The sequence below is a fragment of the Mus musculus genome, chromosome 13, assembly GCF_000001635.26.
Source record: "Mus musculus strain C57BL/6J chromosome 13, GRCm38.p6 C57BL/6J".
In the NCBI taxonomy this organism is placed as follows: Eukaryota; Metazoa; Chordata; class Mammalia; order Rodentia; family Muridae; genus Mus; species Mus musculus.
The window spans coordinates 52873212-52898490 of NC_000079.6; the positions used below are offsets into that span (position 1 = coordinate 52873212).

Genomic DNA, 25279 nt, shown 5'->3' on the forward strand with positions numbered 1-25279 from the left:
AACCCAAGCGAGACTTAATACAGAACTGCGAGGAATCAAGAGTTCCAGAACTTCACGGACTAGCTACAGACCGGACGATCATTCTTCCTGTCTTAGTCAAGGTTTCTATTCCTGCACAAACATCATGACCAAGAAGCAAGTTGGGGAGGAAAGGGTTTATTCAGCTTACACTTCCACACTGCTGTTCATCACCAAAGGAAGTCAGGACTGGAACTCAAGCAGGTCAGGAAGCAGGAGCTGATGCAGAGGCCATGGAGGGATGTTCTTTACTGGCTTGCTTCCCCTGGCTTGCTCAGCCTGCTCTCTTATAGAACCAAGACTACCAGCCCAGAGATGGTCCCACCCATAAGGGGCCTTTCCCCCTTGATCACTAATTGAGAAAATGCTTTACAGTTGGATCTCATGGAGGCATTTCCTCAACTGAAGCTCCTTTCTCTGTGATAACTCCAGCTGTGTCAAGTTGACACAAAACTAGCCAGTATACTTCCAAATGCTTTTTTTTTTTTTTTTTTTTTTTGTGGTTTTTCAAGACAGGGTTTCTCTGTGTAGCCCTGGCTGTCCTGGAACTCACTCTGTAGACCAGGCTGGCCTCGAACTCAGAAATCCGCCTACCTCTGCTTCCCAAGTGCTGGGATTAAAGGCGTGCGCCACCACGCCCAGCTCAAATGCTTTTTAAGATGGTGTCAAAATAACATGAAAAAAAAAACCTATTCATTTAATTCATCTATAAAAACAGGTCCTGCTATAAGCGCAGAAAACCTGGAGTCTGAGTGTTCCAGCTCTAGAAGAGTAACATGGGGTCATCATACACGGTTCACCCCAGGAAAGCCAAGCCGTCCATCACACCTAACAACGCACTTCAAGTATCGAATTACTTAGCGTTAATGTCATGACATGTCCTTATCATAGTTGAGAGGAGTGTCACGGGCTAAAAACCACAAGAAGGGTTTTATGGTAAAAACACTTCTCTGTATCTGAGTTACACATAGACGAGAAATGCTTGTGTGTTAGCCGAGCGGTGCCTGCAGCTTACAACTCTGGAAAGCTACCCACAAATCATTACTTACTGACCTAAGAGTTCTCTAGTGCCTGAACCGAAATGAAGTGACATCAGGCAACACAGGGGTTTTTAAGAAACCCTTTACTAAGAAAGGGAACAGAGAGAAATGGTGTGTTTTTAACAACAAAAAGGTGATGATAGGAAAATACAAAGATAAATGAGAGTTTAAAAATCCAGTCTCCCCAGATTGTTTTGTATTTGCTATCACGTGTCAGTCACGTCTACATATTTTCCATTTTAAAGGCTTCTCAAGCCAGAGTTTATCAGAATCACTTCCTTTGTAGCTGGGGGTAAGGTGCTGAGTCTACCTGAGCTCAGAGTCTCCCGGCTGAGGAGGCACAGCGGAGGGAGCAGGTGCAGGAGGCAGCGGTGGGGACAGAAGAGGGGTATGACATGATGGTGACAGATAGATGGACGGACAGACAGACACAGGACCTACACAGGTCCTGTGCACACAGCTGTCATGTCTAGTGACCCACAGACCCTGAAATATATTTAAGGCCACTTTCTTGTGAAAAGAAAAAATAAAATAAACACAGGGGAAGTGAGGCAGGGGAGTGTAAACGGTCATTCTAGTTCCAAAGAGGGATCTTACAAGTGGCAAAAATTTCTTTGACAAAGGCCACTTGACAGACGGTGCTCACTTCTGAGAGACATGGACAGCTAGCAGCTCGTCCACGTCAGAGGAAAGATGGTCCCTGACCACAGCTAGGAACTCCTGCAGTCACCAGCCTAGCTCAACTGCACCTTTGAGGACAGGGAAGCCTGAGAGCGCTTTGGCAAAACAGTGTATACAGTAAATAGTAAATGTGCTCCATCCTTTACAGGAGAATGTAGCCTAGTGACTCTGGCATGTGACAGGTACTCAGTTTAATCCCCAGCACTCAACAGGAATGAATTTGTAGAAATTGACTACCATGTGGAAATGAAAAGGACTAGGATTCAGCAAAACAACTGGCCAAAAAAAAGTAGAAAAACCGATGTGGGTGTTTTCAAGATTCACCACGTGGCCCTGGCACCAAGCCAGACAAATACGCTCATGAAACAGAATGCCAGTCTGATCTAATTTTATGGAGATGTAGCTACCTTAGAGACCCGAAGCCAGAAGAGAGAGTCTTTTCAATGCATAATGTGAGGACAGGTAGGGATGTGCCTTATACCACAGATAAAAACCAGAAAACTCAACACGCTAAACGAAGCAGGAAGCCAGCCTGGTCTCTGTCAGCTGCAGACAGGAGCTCAAGCACAGCCCACCGAGGAGCAGACATGATGGGCTTCCCCAGTATCACCACATGCAGATCTTTGATTGATGTGAAGAATGGGGGAACTGCTGGGCTGTGGTGGCGCACGCCTGTAGGTCCATCACTCGGGAGCAGAGGCAGGCGGATCTGAGTTTCAGGCTAGTCCGCTCTACAGAGTGAATTCCAGGGCAGTCAAGGCTATACAGGGAAACCCTGTCTCGAAAAAGGGAAGCCACCCACTATAGAACTCACGCTGCTGGAACCAGTAACAACTCACTAAAGCCAAGCACACACTCACGGCATGAACCATTTCAGTCAGAAGCATCCGCCTCCGCTAACTGAAAGCAGGGAGCCATTCGGAGTCTTGTATGCAACCACTCACGGCGGCTCTGCTCACCCCAGCCAAAGGTAAAAGGAAAAAAGATGTCTGTTCAGACAGAAAGACTGTGGACGTGAACAGAATGCATCACCGGTTAGCAACAAAAAAGGAAATCAATACTGAAATTCACAGTATAGATGAACTCAAAAATAACTGTGCAAGTGAATGGAGCCAAATAGAGAAGATCACATACGTACGATGTCACAGGATGATCTAGGCTGTGCACGTGACTCACTGATAGAGTGCTCGCCCGGCACCCAAGGCTGAGCTCAGCCCCTAGCGCCACCGGAGAGAGAAGATAAAAGCATCACTTTACAGATCGGGAGCAGCCCGGGGCTGCATGAGAACATTGGGGTGCACAGGGCATGTTCCTCCACCGTGGCTATGCCTTCATGGCTGTGTCTATATCAACACTTACCAAGCTGTGTGTTAAAATATGTGCTGTTTATTGCACCTTAATTTTAACCTGTTAAAGCTAAAGAAAAACTGTAGCAAGCAACAACTAGGCAGCAACAGTGCACCGAACAGGCAGCTTGGATCTTCCTTCTTGTCCTCCTGCGGGCTGGATCAGCGTCAGCTACACAGGCTAGTGGTCAGACAGAAAAGCATAGGACAGCTGAGCTGCCAAGTGTGTTGATTCTATAAAGGAATGTGTTCCCAATCCCCCTATTCCAAATCGGGGCACTATCAATTCCCAGATGCAGTGCTCATGGACACACCAAAACATGCCTCGGGGCTAAGGCAGAACTGGTGTAGTTTCTTTTACTGTCTTTGATAAACATGTTTTACCTGACTGTTGGAACAAGTTTGATTTTCAAACATCTGCTTTCTACCATACTTCACACGATCATTTATTAACCTTATCCATACACACTGGGCTGTATAAATATGTAAATCAGGTTACTGTGAGAATGGCCGGACCAGAGGAATGTATCGGGTTGCCGATAGAATGAATGATGCACTTTTTGAATGTTTATTATTACTGTATGTGTGATATGTAAACGCAGACACGCACAGGCACCATGGTGAGTTCATGGGGGTCAGAAGATAACTTGGTGGGGCTGATTCTCTTTCCACCTTTCTCCGGGGCTCTGGGATTGAACACAGGTAGCCAGGCCTTTGAAGCAAGTGCTTTAAACATAACAAGTTCCTACATGTTGAAAACAAGGAGTAGGGAATGGCCATGAGGGTGGGCACTGACAGCACCACCTTCTCCGGAGTGCAGGTCACTCGATGGAGACTCCCATGAGCCCCCGGAGCCAAGCCCCTCAGTCTCCAATGCTGGGAACGAGTGTGTGACCTCTGCGGATTTCAGAACTCCATGTGGTTTTATATCTGTGTTCTATTTTGAGCTCATGTTTTTGCCTAGATTTTCAAGATTAAATCAAAGTTCTTTATTTTTTTTTTTGCACATAGCCGTCAACTTCACCAAATCTAATCTATGCCCGAGAAGGCTCCCCAGCAGCTCTCTCAACTACGTCGAGATGTGGCTGTGTCCATCATGGATGGATCGTTATTATAGATACTGAGACTGAGATCTAAACTGTTCGTTTTTCTGATCTGAGAATCACCTCGTTTTACCTTCTTTTTGAGGGGATGGGGGTAGGTGCTGAGACCTAGCCTGGACATCATAGCAATTCTCCTGCCTCAGAATCCAGAGTGCTGAGACAAGGGACTTGACCGCTGGGTCTGGCCAAGCCACCCTCTTTGCACATGGCGTTCCTCTATAGCAAATCACAATGTCTCCCTTGGTGTCTGGAGTAGTTTCTGATGAGAACTAGCCATTTTAACCTCTGCTTCTTTATAAGTATGTATGTCCCGGGTGCCTCCTGCTTCCAACAAAGTTTTACTTGCACTCCAAACAGTGTGCAAGCAGTCCTGTGGTGTAGCTGGCTGGACCTGCGGGCTCTCCACCTGGTTGGCCTGCTTTATCCTTGTTCCTAGCTCTGTCCACTCTCACTCCATTTCTGTTTTTCAGTTATAAGGGCTCACTTTTTTCTTCCCTCCTTCTAGGACTTTCGGAAGCCTAGACATTAACCCTTTCAGTAACATTGTGATTCCTTTTCTTAATTCTGAGTAACTTCCTGCAGACCTGTCCACTGTTTGTACCTCAGACTCTTCCGTCTCCTTCAGCTGCATTTGGCAACTCTGTCTACACAGTGGGTTACCTGTAGGTTTCTCAGCCCTCCCATTTCTGCTTGTTGGTACAGGATGAACCACCCTAGCAATCGAAATGCTCTACAGCCCTACTCTTTGGTGAGCAAACATCAGACTTGGAGATCTGGGGACATCTCGGATTTCAGTTTTTCCGAGTAATCCATATACAAACACTCCACAATCGGAAAACTGGATCTGAAACACTTCCAACTCCCACCATTTTGGATAAGAGATAATCATCTGATATGCTTCATCTTTCATTTATTTTCTGAAACTCTTTTACATTTCAGTGTGTTTTAACTGTGTTCAAAATGTAAAAGACCCAGACCTAAGGTATCAAGTGGCAGGAGCCTTAGCAGCTGAAGGCCCACAGTGGTCAATCCTAAGTCCTGCCTGCTCTCTCCTATGACAAGGTTAGACAAACATGGCCTCCTCCTCCAAGAGACCAGAGTAGTTCCCACTTATCCCAGCCCTGGGGATGGAGGGTGTGGCTTTCTGGGCTCAGGACTTCTCTTTAGAGCAGGTTGTTAGTGGGGAAAACAACGAGTCCCATAGTTTTAGCCCCAGCCCAGACCATGCCCCTCTTCTCCGCATTTATTTAAGAGATCATCTAGATATTCAGTAACCGTTTTTAACCAAATATCCAAATAATATCCAAGACAGGACTCTTGACTGCAGTTCCACGTCTCAGGAGAAGGCAGTTGCTCTTTCCAAAACCCCACGTATCTCTCCTGATTATGTTCCCAGCCAACCTGCTAGGAGATTTTTCTAGACTCGTCTTTAAACACACCCCGGATCTGAATGCAGCCCTGTCCAGGCCATGCCACAGCCAACCATGCCACAGGCGCTGGCTTCCTGCTTCTAGACTCGGCTAACTGCTGTGTGTCTTCAGTGCACTGATGAGAAACCTATTAAACTGCTGACCTGCCTTCCCCGGGGTCTCCTTCTCACTGGGATAAAGACCGAAGTCACTGTGCTGTGAGCAATCCCTGCACAATGTATCCTCCCTCTAGTGCATCCTGCTGTGGCTGCAAGCACTCTCCCACCTCCACCCTTGGGCCTGGGTGCTGTCTGCGGCTACACAGTCTTCCCTGGTCTTTTAAGCCTTAAGCCTATGGGACCTTGTTTAGTGAGGGACTCTGGCCTCCTGGTTGCAAAGCCCCATCCCCCTCAGACCCTGTCCCTTATTTTTTCTACAGTATTTTCTACTTTGAGGGACAGGCCCCTGCTCTGCTCCTGGGCTGCGAAAGAAGTTCTGTGGCGACTCTGTAGCTTGTTCCTTCACAGCTATAGCCACCTCCTACAAGATCACAGGCAGGACCTGAGAGCTATGTTAGTGAGTTGAATAAATATGCCCCTGACTCAGAACAGGAGTAGGATGAGGCGGAGGGAGACCAGAGAGCAGCAGGCCTTGCCAACTGGAACCGACTGACTTTCCTCAGGAAGCCTCGTGCGTGCGGCCTACACTGTTTGTGCTACACTCAGAACTGACTGCCAGTCCTAGATTCCTTTGTCTCTGGTTGGTTGCAAGTTTGGTAGTTAGACGTGTGGGCGCATGTGGACTCTCTCCTACCTGATCTCAGAAGGGGCACTCCAAGGCAAGAAGAGAGTCCTACAGAGGTGCTTCCTCCACAGCAGCCCTGAGCGCAGCAAGGAGGTCAGGGGACAGCTCCCCCCAACACACACACACACACACACACACACACACACACACACACACACACACTCCCAGCCCCAGGACAGACTGAACTGAGGAAGTGACCCTGGAGGGCATTTCAGGATTCGTACAGAAAGCTCTCTGCTAGAATACTCAGAGAAGCACCTCCATGCATCCATCCCACTAGCACAGACCTGCAAGGCTGTCTGCCCACTCTGCGTTGCTAAGCCTCTCAGGTCTCACTCTGCTGCGACAGGGCTCTCCTTCCTGGATGACCTTACCCGCTGGCTTGGGCACAGGCGGACCTCTTGCTATTTCTGAGAACCCAGCTCACCCTCCCAGGGTAGCGGTGACTCAGGGCTGAGGCTCGGATTCTGATGTAAATTCTAAGAGAGCTGCAACAAAGGATATAAACGGAGCTTCCCAACTCTGGGCTGTGTTAGCGACAAAACACACTGACAGGATTTAAATGTCAGTCATTACCTCAGAGACATGCCTTAGCACGGAGCTCCTGGAGAATGTGCCAAGTACACGTACCCAGAGGCCACAGCGCTCATCCTGAACAGTGGAAAGAACAGAACTGGGGGGGAGCAGGCGGTGGGGGGGGGGGGTGGCTCCTTTTCTCACTCTGAGTTCTACCATATAGCCTCACCTGTCAGTCTGCAAAGAGGATGCCAAGTTAGTTGCCACTTTAACCAGATTAACAACCCAAGCTAGCCAAACACTGTCACAGGATGGATGGAGCATTAAATGCGACACATCTCCTTTCAGGGCCTGCAGCCAGACTTTTCAACCCCAGCTGAAGCATGCAGGAATGCTAACTGAAGCCAGTGTGTGAACAGCCCGCTGTGGCAGCTCACCCTGCGGCCCCAGCACTGGGAAGGCAGGGAGTCTGAGGCTAGCACAGGCTACACAGTAAGCTCTGGGCCAGCGAAATACTAGAGACCTTTTGTAGGTCTCTGGCACTGGTGATAAGGCTATTAATAAGACATGGAGCCTTTAAAAGCTGGCAAGGGAGCAGGCCTCAGTGGCGTCATGGGGAGGAGGGGAGAGAACAAAGGGGGGGGCTGAAGTGATGGAAATGTTAAGGAGGCTTTATTCAATCACACCACATGTATACAGACGTCAAAGCACCCACATGATAACTTAGTCACACATGTATGCAGACGTCAAAGCACCCACATTACAGGACATAAATATGTGCAGATTTGAGGTAAAGTGGCAATTTCACCACAGACAAGGCAAGTTTTGCATCAACTTCACAGAAGCGCCAGGCAGTGAGGGCACACACATTATTCACAGCACTCAGGACACAGAGGCAGGCGGATCTCTGAGTTGGAGGCCAGTCTGGTCTACAGGGCAAGTTTCAGGACAGCCAGGTCTACACAGAGAAACCCTGTCTCAAGAAAAAAAAAAGCAAGCAAACAAAACAAACAAACAAAAACAAGATAAAGTCATTTGGGAAGAGAGAACCTCAATGGAGAAAATGCCCACAGCAGATTAGCCTGTGGACAGTTTCTTGACTGACTCATTTTCTTCATTGCCATGAGAGGACCCAGTCCAGGGTGAATGGGGCAGGTGGTCCTTAGAGCTACAGGGAAGCAAGCCATGCAAGCCATGAGAGCAAGCCAGGTAAGCAGCATCCTTCTGAGGTCTGTGCTCCAGTTCCTGCCTCCTGGCTTCCCTACAACAGACTTAAAAACTTCAAGGTGGGACCCCTTCCTCCCAGGTTGCTTTTGGACACAGTTTTTATCACAGCAATACAAACCCTGACTAAGACCCTGTTAAAGGACAAAAAAAAAAAAAAATGTACCGTCGTCAATAATCAGACATCCAGATGCCTTAGGAATTCGCCCGGCATCTCCGTGCAGATGTTCTAACCAAAGCTGCCCAATCTCAACTTCCTCAAGGGTAAACATGATGCACACTCAACTAGAGATCCTATACGGTGACTGTCGGGCACTGCCAAGGTCATCAAGAAAGGAAAGACCCTGCTCCTCCAAACACAACTGTGCAAGTGAGAATTCTGGACCAGATCCTGGACCAGAAAGGGCATTTGTTAGGAAGATGGCAGCACAAGAACATCTGGGAGTGTTGTTCATGCTGTAGGAAAGTGTCAGTAGTCAGCCGTGCAGGTATCCTGTCACCTGCAGGCTGGAAGGAAGGAGAGAGAGCCTGATCTCTCAGGGGAACAGAGACAGGCAGCTCACCCCCTTTCCAACGTCAGGAAGGGCTCGGGTGGGTACCTGACAGTGTACCTGGACTGCATCAGAGTCAACCAGACAGTAGTCAGGTAGAGGGTCAACTTATATTAGCATACATCCACATTCCTTTGTACCGTCCATTGAACTATGTACTTACAATGGTAATTTTAACACTAAACGATATTCTAATAAACTACACTTGAGAACTCTAAAATAAATTACATGATAGGAGTGGGTCATTAGGAATATTGTGGTCTCTCAAAAACATTTTACAGTTGAGCTTTTTATTCATTTATCAAATGTGTCAGAAGTAATCGCACTGCTATTCAGGTTCAGCCTCAAACTCAAAGAGAACCAAATGGTAGTGTGACAGGCCATGTCCCAAATGCTGCTGAGGTCACACTGAAGGACAAGCCTGAAGAAACCGCAGCGAGGGCGGAAACTAAGTCTCTTGGCTCCACCCAAGGTACCGAAATCCACACGGGGAAGCTCTGTGTCACCTGGACAAACCTCCAAGTGCTGGTTAATACGGAAGCGTGGGTCTGCGGGAACGGAGGGGGGATGGCGTCTCCCCACTACGAGACACAGCCTCCAAAGCGTTGACAAGGGAAATGGGGCATTGACCCCTCCCACAGACCCCCCGCCCCCCACAGATGGACTGTCCCTTCACTCTCTTTTAGCTCTTGTCTGGAAAATGAGAAAAGCAGACAAGGTTGATATTCTAGCCAGGTCCTCCTGGGAGACCATCCCTGGTGGACAGGGGATGTAGAGACCAGGGAAACCTTTTAGCCACTGGGAACTAAGAAAAAAGTAAAAGTAGGTAGGTTTAATAGTTAACAGAACAGCTTCATAAAGCAGGCATCTCAGAACTTCTCTCAAGAATAGCAAATAAATAAATAAATCACCAATATGTAGAAACAGAATTAAAAACAAACAAAACAAAAAATACCCTATCTTATCTAGTAGTGCACATGTGCATCCTGGGGGGTCCAGAGAACAACTCCCCAAGGCTGTTTCCTCTATCCACTGAGGGATCCAAGGATCAAATTCAGGAGCCAGTCTTGCACTGCAAGGGCCTTTATCGGCTGAACCATCTCTCAGGCCACAGAATGTTCTAGAGTCAGTCTTCTCAGATGATGCTGGCCATGAAAGGGAAGGAGAGAGGACAGGTGGCAGCAGGTAGAACGGCTCAGGGCAATCTCCTACAAGCTTTTAGACTCACCCTTTTAATTAAGACAAAAATCTCCCTTAAAATAAATCGTTCAGCAACTTAAACTAGAAAGCGCCTTATTTTAAGAATCAAAATAGTAATGTGCCCTTGCCACATGCAGAATCTTGGTGAGTCAGGAAGAAACAAACCCCTTTCAAAGTGAAACCGCACCCTACTAGCACACCGAGGGGTGAGTCACAAACTGAAGGCTTCGCAGGTTGAGGAGCCGCTAAAATCCAGTGCTCAGACTCCATTACAAAGTAACACAACAGACCCCCATCACTCACAGGCACAGGAGGAAAACACCAGTGCACTCCAATTTTTATTATGAATGTATGTAGTAAAAGTTAGGAAACAAATTCTATTCGTAAGAAAACATAGCCTGAATTCAATCAAATCTTCAGTGGTCTACTGTGACAGGCCCCCAAAGAACCTAGTGCATGAGAGAAAACTGTGATTTCTCAGCCTTCGGCTTGCACTGCCTCCCTGTCTCGGAACAGTCAGTCTGTCCACAGTTACCCACACAGCTGCTCTCACACAAACACTCCAGCTCCTACTGAGCTCACAGAGCGCTTCATGTACAAGACACAGTGGATACCCAGATCAGCGCTGCCCACCACCAGGGCCGACTACAGCTACTAATCCGGCAGATGCGTCCCTTCCACTGCTGCTGCCGGTCTCCTAAGGTGGCTGTGATAAATCACCACAGACAGTGCTAAACAACAGAAAGGGGTTCTCTCACAGTTCTGAGACAGAACTATCAAATGTGCGCCAAGCTCACTGGGCATGGCGGCTCCCATCTGTGGGGGGGGGGGGGTGGGGGCGGGGGGGGGGGCTGAGGCCGGCCTGTGAGAAATACAGAGAATGACAGGCAAGACCTAAGTCAAGACACACAACAAGACCCATGACAAGGAAAGGGAAGAGAGTGGGGTGGGGAGAAGGAGGGAGAAGGGGAAGGGAAAGAGAGTGGGGAAATGTCTGACTCTGTAGTAAGACACTGCTGCTCAGTGTGTATGTGTGGAGGGGGCGGGGTGGGGATGTCCATCCCCTGCCTTGGCCCTCAGATACTGGGGCCTGCTTATGGGTCCATTAACTCCCTGTCTTCCATCTGAGTCATTGGGCTTAGAGCTCACTCTGATTCTCTGCGATGACTTCCTCTTAAGACCCGTTATTCCCACCTGTGAGGACCCCTTTCCCAAATAAGGTTGCATTTACAGGTTCCAGGAAGACACACTGGAGAGGGGGAGGGGATGGGACCCAGCAGTCAGACACTGGCCTTCTAGGATTAGTTACATCCTAGTTAAAGAGAGGATCCTTAAAAGAGGCTCAGGACTGGGGTACAGCTAGGCCGCAGATCTCGAGCAAGCATGCTTAAGGCCCTGCGTTTGTCCCCAACACTGTGAAAAGTCAAGTCCAAGACATAACAAATCACACTTCCGTAATTCGGTTTTATCCCATGAGTTATCTACAGGTAGACCCTCTCTCTCAGGACTCCTTCTCCTGGTATCCTCCTTGCTCCCTGTACAGATGAGCTCGGCAAAGCCGGCACGTGTAAGCAGGAAGGCACTGGGCGCAGCAATTAGCTTTCAGGGTAAGCACTCTCCCCTCCGATACACTGCGCTGTCATCTTCCTATCCCCAGGCCTTACAGATGCACTCTCCAGGGAGGGTTAAAGAGCAGTGGACCAGACTGAATGTTCCACTCCTGGGCTCATAAGCTGTCCTTATTTGTGAAAATTACCAAGGAAGGGTACTGTTTGAAGGATTTATCTTTCTTGTAAACTTAAAAAAAGATTCTTGTAAGCTTCAGGGAATCCACTCCAATCTGCCTCTCACGGGTCAAATGGAATCGAGGTAAGTATTGTCAATTAACAGTCTGTTTCTCTCCCCACCTGCCTACTCCTGACGGTGGGGTCTATTTTTCCCTTTCCCTGGTCCTGGGACACTCCACCCCACCCCTACTCCAACTACCAAGACCATGGGCCTGAGAATGTCAAATATACACCCAAAAGACCAAGAGAAAGTTTTCCTCCCTAAACCTTATCTTGTGCCCCTAACGTCCAGGTGTTCTCTCAGAATCTGCATCCAGGAGAGCTTACACAGTTACTGACAGGTTGCTCTGACCCAGTCTCACAGACTGCTTCAATACACTCCTACCCACAGATGGTCCCAGAGCCTGGACTGCGGTAAGACAGCGGCTTCTGTGCATACCCCGTAACAGAGGTGCCCCCGTGTCAGCAGGAAGGAGTCAGACATTTCCACTGCCCCTCATACATTTATAATCAACAAAAGGGGCTCTGCCAGTGCCTGGCAAATACAGAAGTGGATGCTCACAGCTATCCATTGGACTGAGCACAGGGTCCCCAATGAAGGAACTAGAGAAAGGACCCAAGGAGATGAAGAGGCTAGCAGCCCCATAGGAGGAACAACAATATGAACTAACCAGCACCTCCCCCTTCCCCAGAGCTCCCAGGGACTAAACCACCAACCAAAAAGTACACATGGTGGAACTTGTGGCTCTAGCTGCGTATATAGCAGAGGACGGCCTAGTCCGTCATCAATGGGAGGAGAGGCCTTTGGTCCTGTGAAGGCTCTGTGCCCCAGTATAGGGAAATGCCAGGGCCAGGAAGCGGGAGTGGGTGGGTTGGTAAGCAGGAGGAACAGGGATGGGATACAGGGAGAGGGTTTTCACAGGGGAAAACCAGGAAACGGGATAACATTTGAAATGTAAATAAAGAAAATATCTAATAAAAAAAATTGGGAAAAAAATCTACAAAAGGCTGGGATGTTTGGTTTCAGACTTGGGGACTAGGGACTGAGGCACATACTTTCTTTACCTATCAAAGCAGACATGGCTTCCAGCTCCTCCTAGCATCCCTCAGTCCCTACCTGGCATACCCTGGCCCCAACCCTAAACTTTCTATAGCCCGGGGGCTGGGCTGCCCTTCCCTGAGGGGCTCCTCCCTACATAATCCAGACATTTTGTGCTCCCTCCCTCCCTCCCTCTTCTCTCTCTGCTTTCTCTGCTCCAGCACCCTTTCTCTCCCTTTCTTCCCCCTCCCCGCTCCTCAATACTTGGGGCCAGTGAACTTGCCCGGAGCACAGCCCTCCAATAAACCTGCCTTTAATATAATCTAATTTGGCTTGAATTGGCTCAGATCACCAGCAGAGAAATAACTTATCAGGTATTATATAGTATACTGTACCCATCCTTAAATGATACCTTTCTCAAAGGTATCCTTTGACATTGCAAAATGGGAATGTCTACAAATTCCATGAATCACAACAGCAGAACATTCAGATTTTGGAGGAGCAGATAAAGTATTTTATTATCGATGTTGACAAAGTGAATTCTTAAATGACTTTTAAAAAGGGAAAGGCCCAGCCCGGCCCACACCCCACCCCATATGTGAACACACACAGACAGACAGCTGCTGTCCTACTGTGCAGAGAGGAGAGACAGCCTAGAGCCCAAGCCACTAGGGTAATTTAAACCCAGAATATCCCCCCAAGACACCCCAGCAAGGCACTACAAGGAAGTGGGAGACAGAGGGGCCACCTAGAGACAGAATTGGTCAGTGGGGTACTGAAAGGGACCCCCGGTCTCGTCTCTGTCTCTCCCTCTCTACCGCCCCCTTTCTCTCACCATGAGATGAGTTTGCTCCACAAGCCTCCCAGAAGGACAGCATGCTTGGCTCAAACAGGGACCCAGACAGTGGAACAAGAGAAGTGAACTGAACCCAAGCCAACCTTCCCTCCCACAGACGGCTGCCTCTGGTGTCTTGTCACGGTGGCCAAAGCTGGACAGCAGAAGAAGCAACATCTCCTCCTAGACTCAGGGTCTGGCTATGTACCTGACACTCTGGGATGAGGGAACATATGCTCAAATGCACAGGGCACAGTTTCAAACTGGCTGTGATTCTGTAAGGAGACCGTGCAAGCGGTGACACCAACACAGGCCACCTGACGACGATGCTTGCAGGCCAAACAGATGCTGAGCAGGGGCTCTGCTGGCTGCCTCTTTAACCCAAAGGCTACCTTCCCCATGGGCGGGGTTCTGACCTGCACCCATATGGGGACCAAATCTAAGCTACCGAGAGACGAAGAGTGAGCAATTCATACCTCCGCCAGGAATAATTGCCAACTTTGTTTCAACCAGGCCCATTTTTGCAGAGGAAGCTAAAAAGAAATAAAGAGAATTAAGTGACAGGCATGTCATCACTTTGTAATATGAGAACTTGAGGAAGCAAGGTAAGATTCTCTGAAAACTTTGTTACGGATTAAATTGATACCACAACTTTTCAGCAATTACTTTAAAAAAAGTTTTGTTATTAAAACATAATGATTCAAAATGACCCTCTACCCCCCCCCCCACTCCCCTGCTCCACCCCCAGGAGAACACAGGACATTTTTTGCACAAAACTGCCTGGCAGTGAGCTAGGTCCCAGTGGTCAAAGTATCAAAGTGGTGGTTCCACCTTTGGATCTGGTGTTGCCAGAGCAGGAGGGCCCAAATCCCATTAATGATATCAAGGGAGAAACTTCGCCTGACAAGTACAGATCCCTTAGCTGCCCAATGGTCCCCAGACCAAATGACTCTATCTGCAGTCAGATAAGGCCAAGTGTCCAGTTACTTTCTGACAAAAGGCCCCGCAGCTTAAGTGTCCCTTGGGCTGTTTCCCTATAGCCTTGCCTCCTGTCTGCGGCCTTTCTGAATGGGCTGCACGAGGCTCGGTTTCTCAGCTGCAAACTCATCCTCCAGCACCAGGAAAAACAAGTGAAGATCATCGCAGCAACCCGGGAACCCACAATAACACGGGGAAGAGGGAAAGCACCCCAAGACATGGCCACATGAAGCCACTAACAAACAGGCAAGCTAAAGGCCTTCAACTCCTGCCATGCAGCCATAGCAGCAGCCACAGAGTAAAACAGGGCTCTGTGATGATACCCCCTGCTGTCCACCCCTCCTGCTTCTCCAGTGCTGAGCCAGAGGGCGGGGTCCTGTGTGCTGAGACTCTGGGAGACAGTGCTCATAATAAAACCCAGGGCAGGGTGCAGGCGCTTGCTAGGAGCAGGGCAGACCTGTGTGCTGTGGTGCCCAGCTCCTTCACTCGCTCCTCTCCAATCCTGCTCCCTCAGACACTCAGAGGGCTTCCATGCAGGATGGCGAGTGAACCACCTAAAGGGCCACTGGCCTCTGGTCAGCACCCAGCTCTTCACAACCCCCTCAACACGGTGCTTGCTGGCACTCCAAAGGGTGGAACTTCCAAAGAGTGAAGTTGTCACTATGGAAACAAAGTCCCTACATGCTGGACCAGATGTGTTTACTGACTGACCCCATGGGTGAGATGCACACAACCACAGGCACGCGCTCTACTTTAAATGGTAGATAGAGAACGAGTCTAGAATGGGCAGCCCTGGGGTCCCAGATCAGATGTGTCCTGCAACTGAGGCTGAACAAGGGATGACAAAGGAGCTCCAAACGCTCAGCTCTAAAGACAGCTTTCCCACCTGGAATGACAAACACTGGGCTCCATGGGAAATTTTCCAGTGTTCTACTCAAGAGGAAGCGGATCAAAAATGTCTGGACCTGAGGAGTGCGCACCCCTCACCGCCGCTGCCATCTCTGTGTGTTCTAGAGGCCAACCCAGAACCTGCCGCCCCAGACCTCAGGCTTCTTCATTAGCATATTCCCTGTACGAAACAGCAGATCCCTTTTTCTGACTCTCACGGAGCCCGTTCTGTACTCCGATCATGACTGCTCCTCCCTCGCCGCTCTTCATCCCCCCTACCCCACTCCTCATCCCAAAATCTCCTTCTCATGTCTTTTTTGTTCTTTTTGTCTAGATTAAACACAAGAGGAAACTGAATGTCTTTCCATGTATTTCAATAAACATGTGAATCTCTAAATGCAAATAACATCACTTTATAATGCCTTAACCCAAGCTCCTTCTTCCAAATATGTTAACAGGATTAAATTCTCACCTGCTACTCGAATGTCACACGCTAGAGCCAGCTCCAGACCCCCTCCGAGGGCAAGGCCGTCTATGGCTGCGATGGTGGGCACCGGGAGGTTTGCTGAAACAGACAAAGTTTATCTCCTTTACTCAAAGCAATTCCTCTCTGCCCAGTTCATTTCGGCATGCATTTTTATTTGTTTTTTGTTTGTTTGTTTGTTTGCTTACTTGTTTTTCAAGACAGGGTTTCTCTGTGCAGCCCTGGCTGTCCTGGAACTCACTCTGTAGACCAGGCTGGCCTCCAACTCAGAAATCCACCTGCCTCTGCCTCCCGAATGCTGGGATTAAAGGAGTGTGCCACCACACCCAGCTTATTCAGCACACATTTTTAAATTGGTCCCATGAAGACTTTCTGCCTCTTTCATCTTCCATAAGACACAAGCCTTCCCAGCATCCCTCAAAAGCTTTCTGTGTGAATTGTAGACAGTCTTTGACTGGGGAACACCTCTGAACCTCTCATATTCCTGAACTACTTTCAGGATTATTTTATTGAATTCTATAGCCTCATATCCTGAGGACCTAAAGTCTTTTACAAGGTGCTTAGCTCATGCAAATCTAAGACTGGACAATCTATGCAGCAGTTTGGAACTCCTGGTCCTCTGGTGCTTAGAATGCAACTCAAGACAAGACATCTGCTCAAAGAAACACACAATGCCACCAGCCATAAAGGGCAGAGACCAGGACCCCAGTACCAAAGAAAGCTGGTGTACAAACGCTTTGACTACATCTTCGCTAGCTCTGGGATTCTGACCAGAAGTAGATGTGGGGAGGGGTGGTAGTCACAGAGCCTACAAGAGAGTGTTTCTGGAAGTTTCGACAGTAGCAGGTATCCATATGGCATTTTCAAAGGTCACTGTAGTGCCCTTGGCTCCCCCCCCCCCCAATCCCCTGCCCACTTCCCTTTCTTCTTCCTACCGCCTGATTTCTAACCCCATCCCTTGAAGCCCACACCACAGCCCTTTCCCCAGTATACTGACTTGTATGGGTATTCTAATCTAACACATATATCCACAATCTTACCCAGGATTGAAGCCTGAGAGCTCCAATAACAACCTGCCTGGCATAACGACTGGGGCATGGATGCTGCTGTAGTAAACAGCCACTCTCTGACTGGATGAAGCCGACCCCACAAGAGAATGCATGCCAGGTACTGCTCACTGGGCCTAAGACATATGGTCATAGTCCATAGGGGAGAGGCCCCTGCTGCTGCCCTGCTAAACGGCCTTAATAAAGAAGTGGCCCCTACACTCTGGTCGCTATATCCAAAGACCAGTACACCTCTCGGCCTTCCTCGGTGGAACTTCATTCTGCAGTAGGTGAAGATTAACAGAGAGACCCGCAGCTGGTCAATGTGTAGAGAATGAGACTCATAATAAGGCATCTATGTCGCAGCCCCAAAGCTCAGGAGTCACAGTGGAAAAAGTGGCAGAAAAACTGTAAGCCAGAGGTCACGGATGTCTGCGGCTAAACCCTGGCTGGACATGACAGGGACACTGCACACATGAGCACGGGTGGGGGAGGAGCAGTCCTTCAGGGATATGGGCTCTGAAAGCCTGTTGCAGTAGGTGGTCCTAGCTGTGCGCTTAAGTGGGGAGCACACATGAAGCTGAGAGGGAAAGAGGGGGATGGGGAGGAGTTGGAACATATTATATGCTGGCTGGAGAGATGGCTGACAGGTAAGAGCACACGCTGCTCCTCCTGGGAACCTGAGTTCAAGTCACAGCACCCTCATACCCTAGCAGGCGCTCTAGGTAACCTCAGGATTGCCCGCTGTAATCCACCCTTGCCCTTCCTTTTTCTGGTTTGCAGGTGAAATTCGCCAAATACCCTTGTACTATTAACCTTTCCTTGTTGGAGAAGTGACTGTCTGCTATTCCTCAGTGTGCTGGATGGCATTTTAATCCCTTGGGTCCTTTGAGACCCAAGCTCCCCTCGCTCAGTGGCCTGTGTGACAGCCCCTCCTCCCAAGCCTTCCAGACAATCAGCAGAGCAACTGTGGGAACTCGGTAACTTTCAGGAGCTTCGTAGACTTTACAAGAGGCCAAGAAATGAGCCTGTGCTGTTATGTATGAAATAGCCAGCCTCACTTCTACGCCCTGGCTTGCAGAAAACACTCTCTTTCATAAAATTTCTAGGAAGGGGTCATCTTTTTTTTTTTTTTATGACAAACTGACAATGAAATCTGTCCTATTAATATTTGTAAACTGTTCACTAGTGAATACTTTTAAAAATGTTTAGTGTGTGTGTGTATAGGGGGAGGGGGTGTATGGTCACAAGAGTGTAGTTGCCTGCAGAGGCCAGAGGTGTCTAAGCTCCCTGTAGCAGGAGTTATGGGTGATATGGTGCTGGCACTGATCTGAGGCTAAGGCAGACATCTGCACAGCCAGACCGTCACACACAAAACCAGACAAGTGAAATGTGTTGTCAGTTAGTGAGTATAACCCCCAACCACCAATGAAAGAAATGGGTAAGAAACAGGCTGACTGGATTAGCAAGGTACAATGACTGACCAGGAGTCTGGCTTGGGGGCAGGAGCAGAGACATTGACCTCAGACACAGAATCTGGTACAAACAGTAGTAACCTTTTCCAGTGATGATCAAACATTGTGGCATCATCAAAAAGTATTTTTTAAAAATCTGACGTTTAAGTTTTGAGGAATTAATGTTTCCAAAGGGAATACAACAAGTTTAACATTGTAACTTCTGAGAAACATAGAGCACAGTATGGCAACCAAACAGGGCAAGGGGAGAGTAACTGTGCCCACACTGTGCCTGGGACTTCCAAACAGTAACAGAAACCAGCATGGCAGAAAGCTGGCTATAGTGTTTCCTACTGAAAAAATTATTTAATTAGAACAGCTTAATCTAGTCAATATTTTACAATACTATAAATTCTAAAGCCATATGCCCTTGGAAAGGCAGACTATCGGTACAGAGGCCTGAGAGAACAGCCAGAGGGCAGCTGCAAATGCCTACAAAGGTCTTGAGGCAGGAAATGAAATGCCAGGGCCACGGCTACAGCGAGAAACCGTGACTCAGTGTGTTACGCAACAGTGGGATCAGATACTATTTTGAGTTTCATTCCAGGAAGTGAGCCAGGTATGACAAGGAAGATAATAATCCTTTTGAAATGCTCCTAAAAATATAATTAAAGCAATAATTAAAGAGTGGAGCTATTTTGAGAAGAAAAGGCACGGTGGGTGATGGACCTCAGAGCCCATAGCACACCCAGGCCCGGCGAGGCTGGAGTCAGCACTGTACTGGACGTGTTGTGCCTACTCTCTGCTCCTCAGGCAGAGGCTAATTGTAAGCCTCGAGAAAGGCCGACAATCTGATTGTGAGGAGGAGGCTGGTGCTGGTTATGTGACTTTCACCCTAGGTTCTGCTTAGAGGCCTGCATCCTGTGTCAGCCAGATGACTCGGTGGGTAAAGGTGCTTGCAGCCAGCGCTGAGTATCTAAGCTTCACTCTTGGGACCCACGTGGTGGAAGCAGAGAATTAACACCGTGACCCTCACACAAATGAAAAATAAACTGTAATTTTAAACAATTAAAAAAAAATCTAGTACTGTGCTACAAAACAGCAAAGTCATTAATTTAACAGAAAGGTCCATATATGTTATGATGAAAAATCTGAATATAAAAATCAAGAATAGAAATGAAATCGTTATTAACAAAATCACAATAAATCCCTAGTTATCTCTAGGTCCAGTTAGAATTGCACTTTTGACTAAGATGCTTTCTCCCTTTTCTCTAACTTCTGAAGAAACCACAAGAACAGAACACAGTGGTCCCTGAGCAAAGCTGGCAGGCTGGGTAGGCTCTGCTGGAGGCTGGCCCAGGACTGCCACACAGGGTGCTGCTGGATGCCAGCAGGCATGCCACAGAGAAACACCACCACCCTCAAGGGAGAGATGCCAGATCCAAGACTGAAAGTCTCAACCACCTTAGTCAAACCCCTATGACAACTAAATGCTAACACCAGGTTAAAATTCAAATAAAGTGAGGCAGCTTGGAAGGCTCTGGTGCTCCTCATGGAGGGGAATACTGTTAACAGCCACCTCCTGAGGGCCAGTTCTACCTCTACACACCTGCACACAGGACCCAACCCACACACCTGTACACAGGACCCATTCCCATACACCTGTACACAGGACCCATCCCACACAGCTGTACACAGGACCCATCCCACACAGCTGTACACAGGACCCATCCCACACAGCTGTACACAGGACCCATCCCACACAGCTGTACACAGGACCCATCCCACACAGCTGTACACAGGACCCATCCCACACAGCTGTACACAGGACCCATCCCACACAGCTGTACACAGGACCCATCCCACACACCTGTACACAGGACCCATCCCCACACACCTGTACACAGGACCCATCCCACACACCTGTACACAGGACCCATCCCACACACCTGTACACAGGACCCATCCTAGTTTCCAGGCTGTACTGGGACATAAAATAAGAGATTGCATTGATGTTTACCCTCGGAAGATGGAGGGGAAACTACCTGCTGACAAAATAAGCCAGAGGACATTCAGAGAGGGCTAATGCCACTGCAGGGTAGAATGTAAAGACCAGGCAGGCACAGGGGGGGGTGGGGGGGGTGTCCTGGCCACAGTGTGGGACAAGCCAGAAAAGTACTTTGTAATTATTTTCAGAGAGTTAACGCAGACAGCTGGAGAGACGTCTCGGCAGTTACGAGCACATACAGCTCTTGCACGGAGCCTCACACTGGGCAGCTCACAACTGCCTGGAAAGCCAGCTCTAGGGGACCCGGCACCCTCTTCTGGACTCAGAAGGGTATCTACACTGACACACTCACACTCACACTCACACTCACACACACACACACACACACAGCACTGCAGCCAAGCCCCAAGGAAAACCTTAACGAGGCAGCAGGGGCAAAGCGACGAGCCCCATGTGTACACAAGTGCCTTGTGTAAGAGTCAAAGGCAGTATAACAGAGCAATGACCACACAGGGAAAGATGGCAGCTGCCGAGAAACTGCCAGCGCCTACAAAAAACACAGCATCCGGGGTTCCTTATGAAATCAGAAGTATAGAAAGACCAATGAGAATGGAAGGGACTTTCCTTTTTTTTTTTTTTTTTTTTTTTTTTTTGGTGTTGATGAACTCTAGAATGGTACTCTGGAATGGCAGAAGTTGGCAGTTTAAACTCAGGCTTTAAAAGCAGAGTGGCCAGTGGTGGTGGCGCACACCTTTAATCCCAGCACTTGGGAGGCAGAGGCAGGTGGATCTCTGAGTTCGAGGCCAGCCTGGACTACAGAGTGAGTTCCAGGAGAGCCTAGGGCTACACAGAGAAACCCTGTCTCTAAAGAAAGGAAGCAAGCAAGCAAGCAAGCAAGCAGAGTGCTCCTGACCAAGTGTCACGCTGTGCACAGCAGACTCACAGGACAGACAGCAGTGAGAGGAGAGCTTCAGAAAGAAGCTAGCTATATAACTCCTAAAAGCTCGCCCGCCCTTCCCACGACTCTTCCTCGGCACTCAGACACAGGCAGAAGACACAGTGAGCATACAGCACACAGTCTGCAAACTCAGAACTATTCTTGGGCCGGGCGGGTTGACGGATGCCTTTAATCCCAACACTTGGGAGGCAGAGGCAGGCAGATTTCTGAGTTCGAGGCCAGCCTGGTCTACAGAGTGAGTTCCAGGACAGCCAGGGCTACACAGAGAAACCCTGCCTCAAAAAAAAAAAAAAACAAAAAAAACCCAAAAAAACCAAAAGAAAACAAAACTATTCTTCACTGAGTAGCTCTCAGCACAATGTGGTGAAAGCAAAAGCCAAATTATCAGGAGGCAACAAGTTCGCACGGAAACACAGGAGCACTTGGCTTCTGCCTGCATGGCAACATCGCTGTGGCACTAACCGGCCGAGGTTTTGAATAAAGAGGGACAAAAGTCAGACACCTACATGGTGGGGTAGATCTGAACGGCAACAAGAATGGCAGCTACTCTGCTGCACCAGTACAGGAGACGGAGCTCCTGTAGGCTGCACCAGTGAGAGAGACAGCAGCCGTGTTCTTAACACCGTATGGTGATAGGATGAACCTAACGGCTAAGTGTATAAATAATAGCACTTAAAACTCAGTCACGTTCCTCCTTCCTTCTGATGTCATACCAGAGATGCTGACCCTCGTAACAGAGACCAAGATGTAGGACAGTGCTACGCTCTACAGAGGTATCTGTGAGAGGAGTCTTTCCAAGTAACCTCTCTGATCGTTCATCCACAAAATGCAAAGCCACACAATGGGTTTACTTACACTGACTTACTCAGGGTGTCCGCGCATGCGCATGCACGTGAGGAGGGTGTCTATGTGGAGGTCAGAGGACAACCTGCCAGAGTCGATTCTCTTGTTCCACCATGTGGATGTGGGCTACTGAACTCCAAACCTCTGCCTACAGAGCCATCCTGTCAGGGAGGGCTATCATTTTATAATGCTCCTCAGGCTTCAATGTCTGGGTGGGATCTGGGGGATACAACCTCCCACCGAGACTGAGACAAGCTGCAAGTGACTACTAAGGAGCCTAAGCCCAGTCAGTAAAGCAGTAATTCTCAACCTGTGGGCCATGACCCTTACACAGGGGTCACCAAAGGTCACAAAACTCAGATACTTATCATTCATAACAACAGCAAAATTACAGTTACAAAGTAGCAACAAAAATAATTTTATGGTTGAAGTCACCACGACATGAGGAACTGTGTTAAAGGGTCGCTGCATCAGAAAGACTAAACACCACTACCCAAGAGTGTGAGGGACTTTTTTTTATTTAAATTCTTTTTTTCACACAATACATTTTGATTATGTTTTCCTGCCCATCAATTCCTAGATCTTGCCCACCTCCCTATCCACCCAATTTCATTCTCTCTCTCTCTCTCTCTCTCTCTAACCCATTCCCTCCCTCCTTCAGCACCCCCCCCAAAAGACCCAGTAAGTCAAAAGATGCAAAACAAAACAAAAAGTTCACATAAAAATGATAGACAGACAGATAGACCAACTCACCGACTGACCAACCATTAAGTTCATTTTGTGTTGGCCAGCTGTTCCTGGGCATGGGGCCTGCCCTGGTGTGTGTCCGGTGTGCCCAGTGACACTCTGCTATAGGAAACTGATTTCTTCTTTCCCATCAGGTATCGACAGTGAACAGCTTCTTAGTTAGGGGGTGGGCTTTGCATCTACTTCCTGGAGAGTCCTCCCGAGGGCTTCCAGGCTGCAGCTCAGCTGTCAAGCCTCTGCGTGTTCACAGACACATCCTCCGGTGGTCTTCATTTAATGTTGACAGAACTTATTCATCTTTTCTTTCCCATTCCCCAACATGTCCTGTGGGCCAGACAGACATGGCCACAGGTACGGCCTAGGCAAGCAGCCCAGTGCTTTAGTTGTGTCTCGTTAAATAAAGCCTGCACCGTGGCTGCAGCAAGGCTTCTTGTCCTCTTTCTGTTGGTGACTCTGGCTCTGGCTGTGTGTCCCTCACACAGATTCATGAGAAGCACCTCTTGAAACTGAACCCTAAAGGGAATACACACTCCCCTATCTTACAAGGCTGTTTCACCTCTGCATGGTTCCTGTGCTCCTAGATACACTATTACTTCCAGGGCCAAAAGTATCTTTTTGTGATGGCTTCGGCCTATGGTTGCCATTTGGAACACAAGTCTCAAGCCCTGCCATCTTACCACAATGTTCTGCTAGTTAACCAAGCTGATCTCTTGGTGTTTTGCTTTGTTCTTTTCCGTCTTTGTTTTTGTCCCCTCCTTTTCCAGGGGGTAGACTCCAGAAAGATGCAGAGGGAGGCTGCCACAGGCCTCTCCCGACTTGCTTCTGGGCTCAGGAGACAGCTTCAAAGGTTCACCATGAAGAGATAGGCACTGGCTGTGGCTGGAGGCGCCTCCTCCCACTCCCGTTCGCTCGGCCTTTCCATGAAGACGTGCTGACACCTCTCAGAGGCTTTCTTCACTACACTATGTAAACATAGGACTTTATTTTAATTGCCTTTATATTAGTTTTCCCAATGGAAACCACCCTTAAATTCCACACTTGTGAGGTGTGGCTTGGCTTAGACTGTCACTCTTCTTGTATGTCACTCGCTTCCAGTTCTTGTATAACTGCTTTCCTAAAACGTCCCGGGGTTCTTAGCCACTGCGAATGCCTGGCTATCTATCTATCATCTATCTATCTATCTATCTATCTATCTATCTATCTATCTATCTATCATCTATCTACCTATCTATCTACCTACCTATCTATCTATCAATCTATCTATCTATCTATCTATCATTAGTGGGGGTTTCTCTTGCCGACATGAACTTAAGGTTGAGAATGTCCCTCAAGTGTTTGACAAGTCTCATGAAATTGGACATACAGTCTCGGGTAACTCTCCCAGCTTCTCCTGTGATTCACGACCCCTCCCAGTTCCTTTTCAGCCTGGAAGTCCGTGATTCTTGAGGCTCTGTGTATCCTGTTTCTAGCTTACCTGTACTGTGAACCAAGAACAATGTCTCTGTGTATCAATTTTGTGAAAATTTAACCAACTTTAGATTCTGGCTCAGCACATTTTTACAAAGACTCTGTAAGAATAATGCATACTTTCTGGTTTAGGCATGAGTCTGTTAAATCAAACCCCAAAGCCAGGCTGTTTGGATCCCTAAAGTTAAAAATTACTTATCACCTTTTGTCCTTTTGGATTCACAGCAAAGTAAGGGACACACGACTTGCTAACACTGTCAGACTTGTCAGTGTGGATCATCTTACTGCCCATGGAGACACCAGTGGTAGGAGCAGTAACTGACAGTGCTCGTTTTCTTACAATGCTGACTGGCGCCATGCTGGCACACTGCCCGTCCTCCTTCGGTTATTAGGTTTTAATTTTCTGAAGGAGAGGTTTGGTGGGCTGGCCTCAACTTCACTCTGTAACCTGGGCTGCCCCACCTGCAATCCTCCTGCCTCATCCAGCCTCTGTGTGTCGACATACAGGTCTAACTCTTGATTAATAATCTACTTGTCAAGAATTTTAAAAGAGAGGAGAGAAAAGAGGAAGAGTGTGTGTGTGTGTGTATACACATGTGTGCAGGTGTTCATGTGTGCACACGTGTGTGGAGGCCAGAGATTAATGGCAAGGTATCTTCCTCAATTGCTCTCCCCCTTACTCTCTGAGTAAGTCTGTGACTGAGCCTGGAGCTGCCGATTAGTCTGGGCTGGCCGCTCCCAGCTCCCTGGGGCTGCAATCACAAGTGTGTGCGCACCACCACTGCAGCCAGCTTCTCACACATGTTCCGGGGATCAAACTCAAGTCCACATCCTTGCATGCCACTTCACCAAC

General features: G+C 48.4%; 1 protein-coding gene across 3 annotated transcripts in view; it reads right to left on the bottom strand.

The window, feature by feature from the left end:
• The window catches only part of Auh (AU RNA binding protein/enoyl-coenzyme A hydratase), a 94598-nt gene that overhangs the window by 38105 nt on the left and 31214 nt on the right, over positions 1–25279 (bottom strand). For 2 of the 3 annotated variants that reach the window (XM_030247133.1, NM_016709.2), the window contains 2 exons: positions 15892–15984; positions 14030–14086 (listed from right to left, as the gene is read on the bottom strand). In XM_030247133.1, the coding sequence (XP_030102993.1) occupies positions 14030–14086; positions 15892–15984 (150 nt within the window). Of the gene's footprint in view, positions 1–14029; positions 14087–15891; positions 15985–21046; positions 23922–25279 lie in introns of those variants that run through there. The other variant, XR_003950422.1, reaches the window with a different exon arrangement.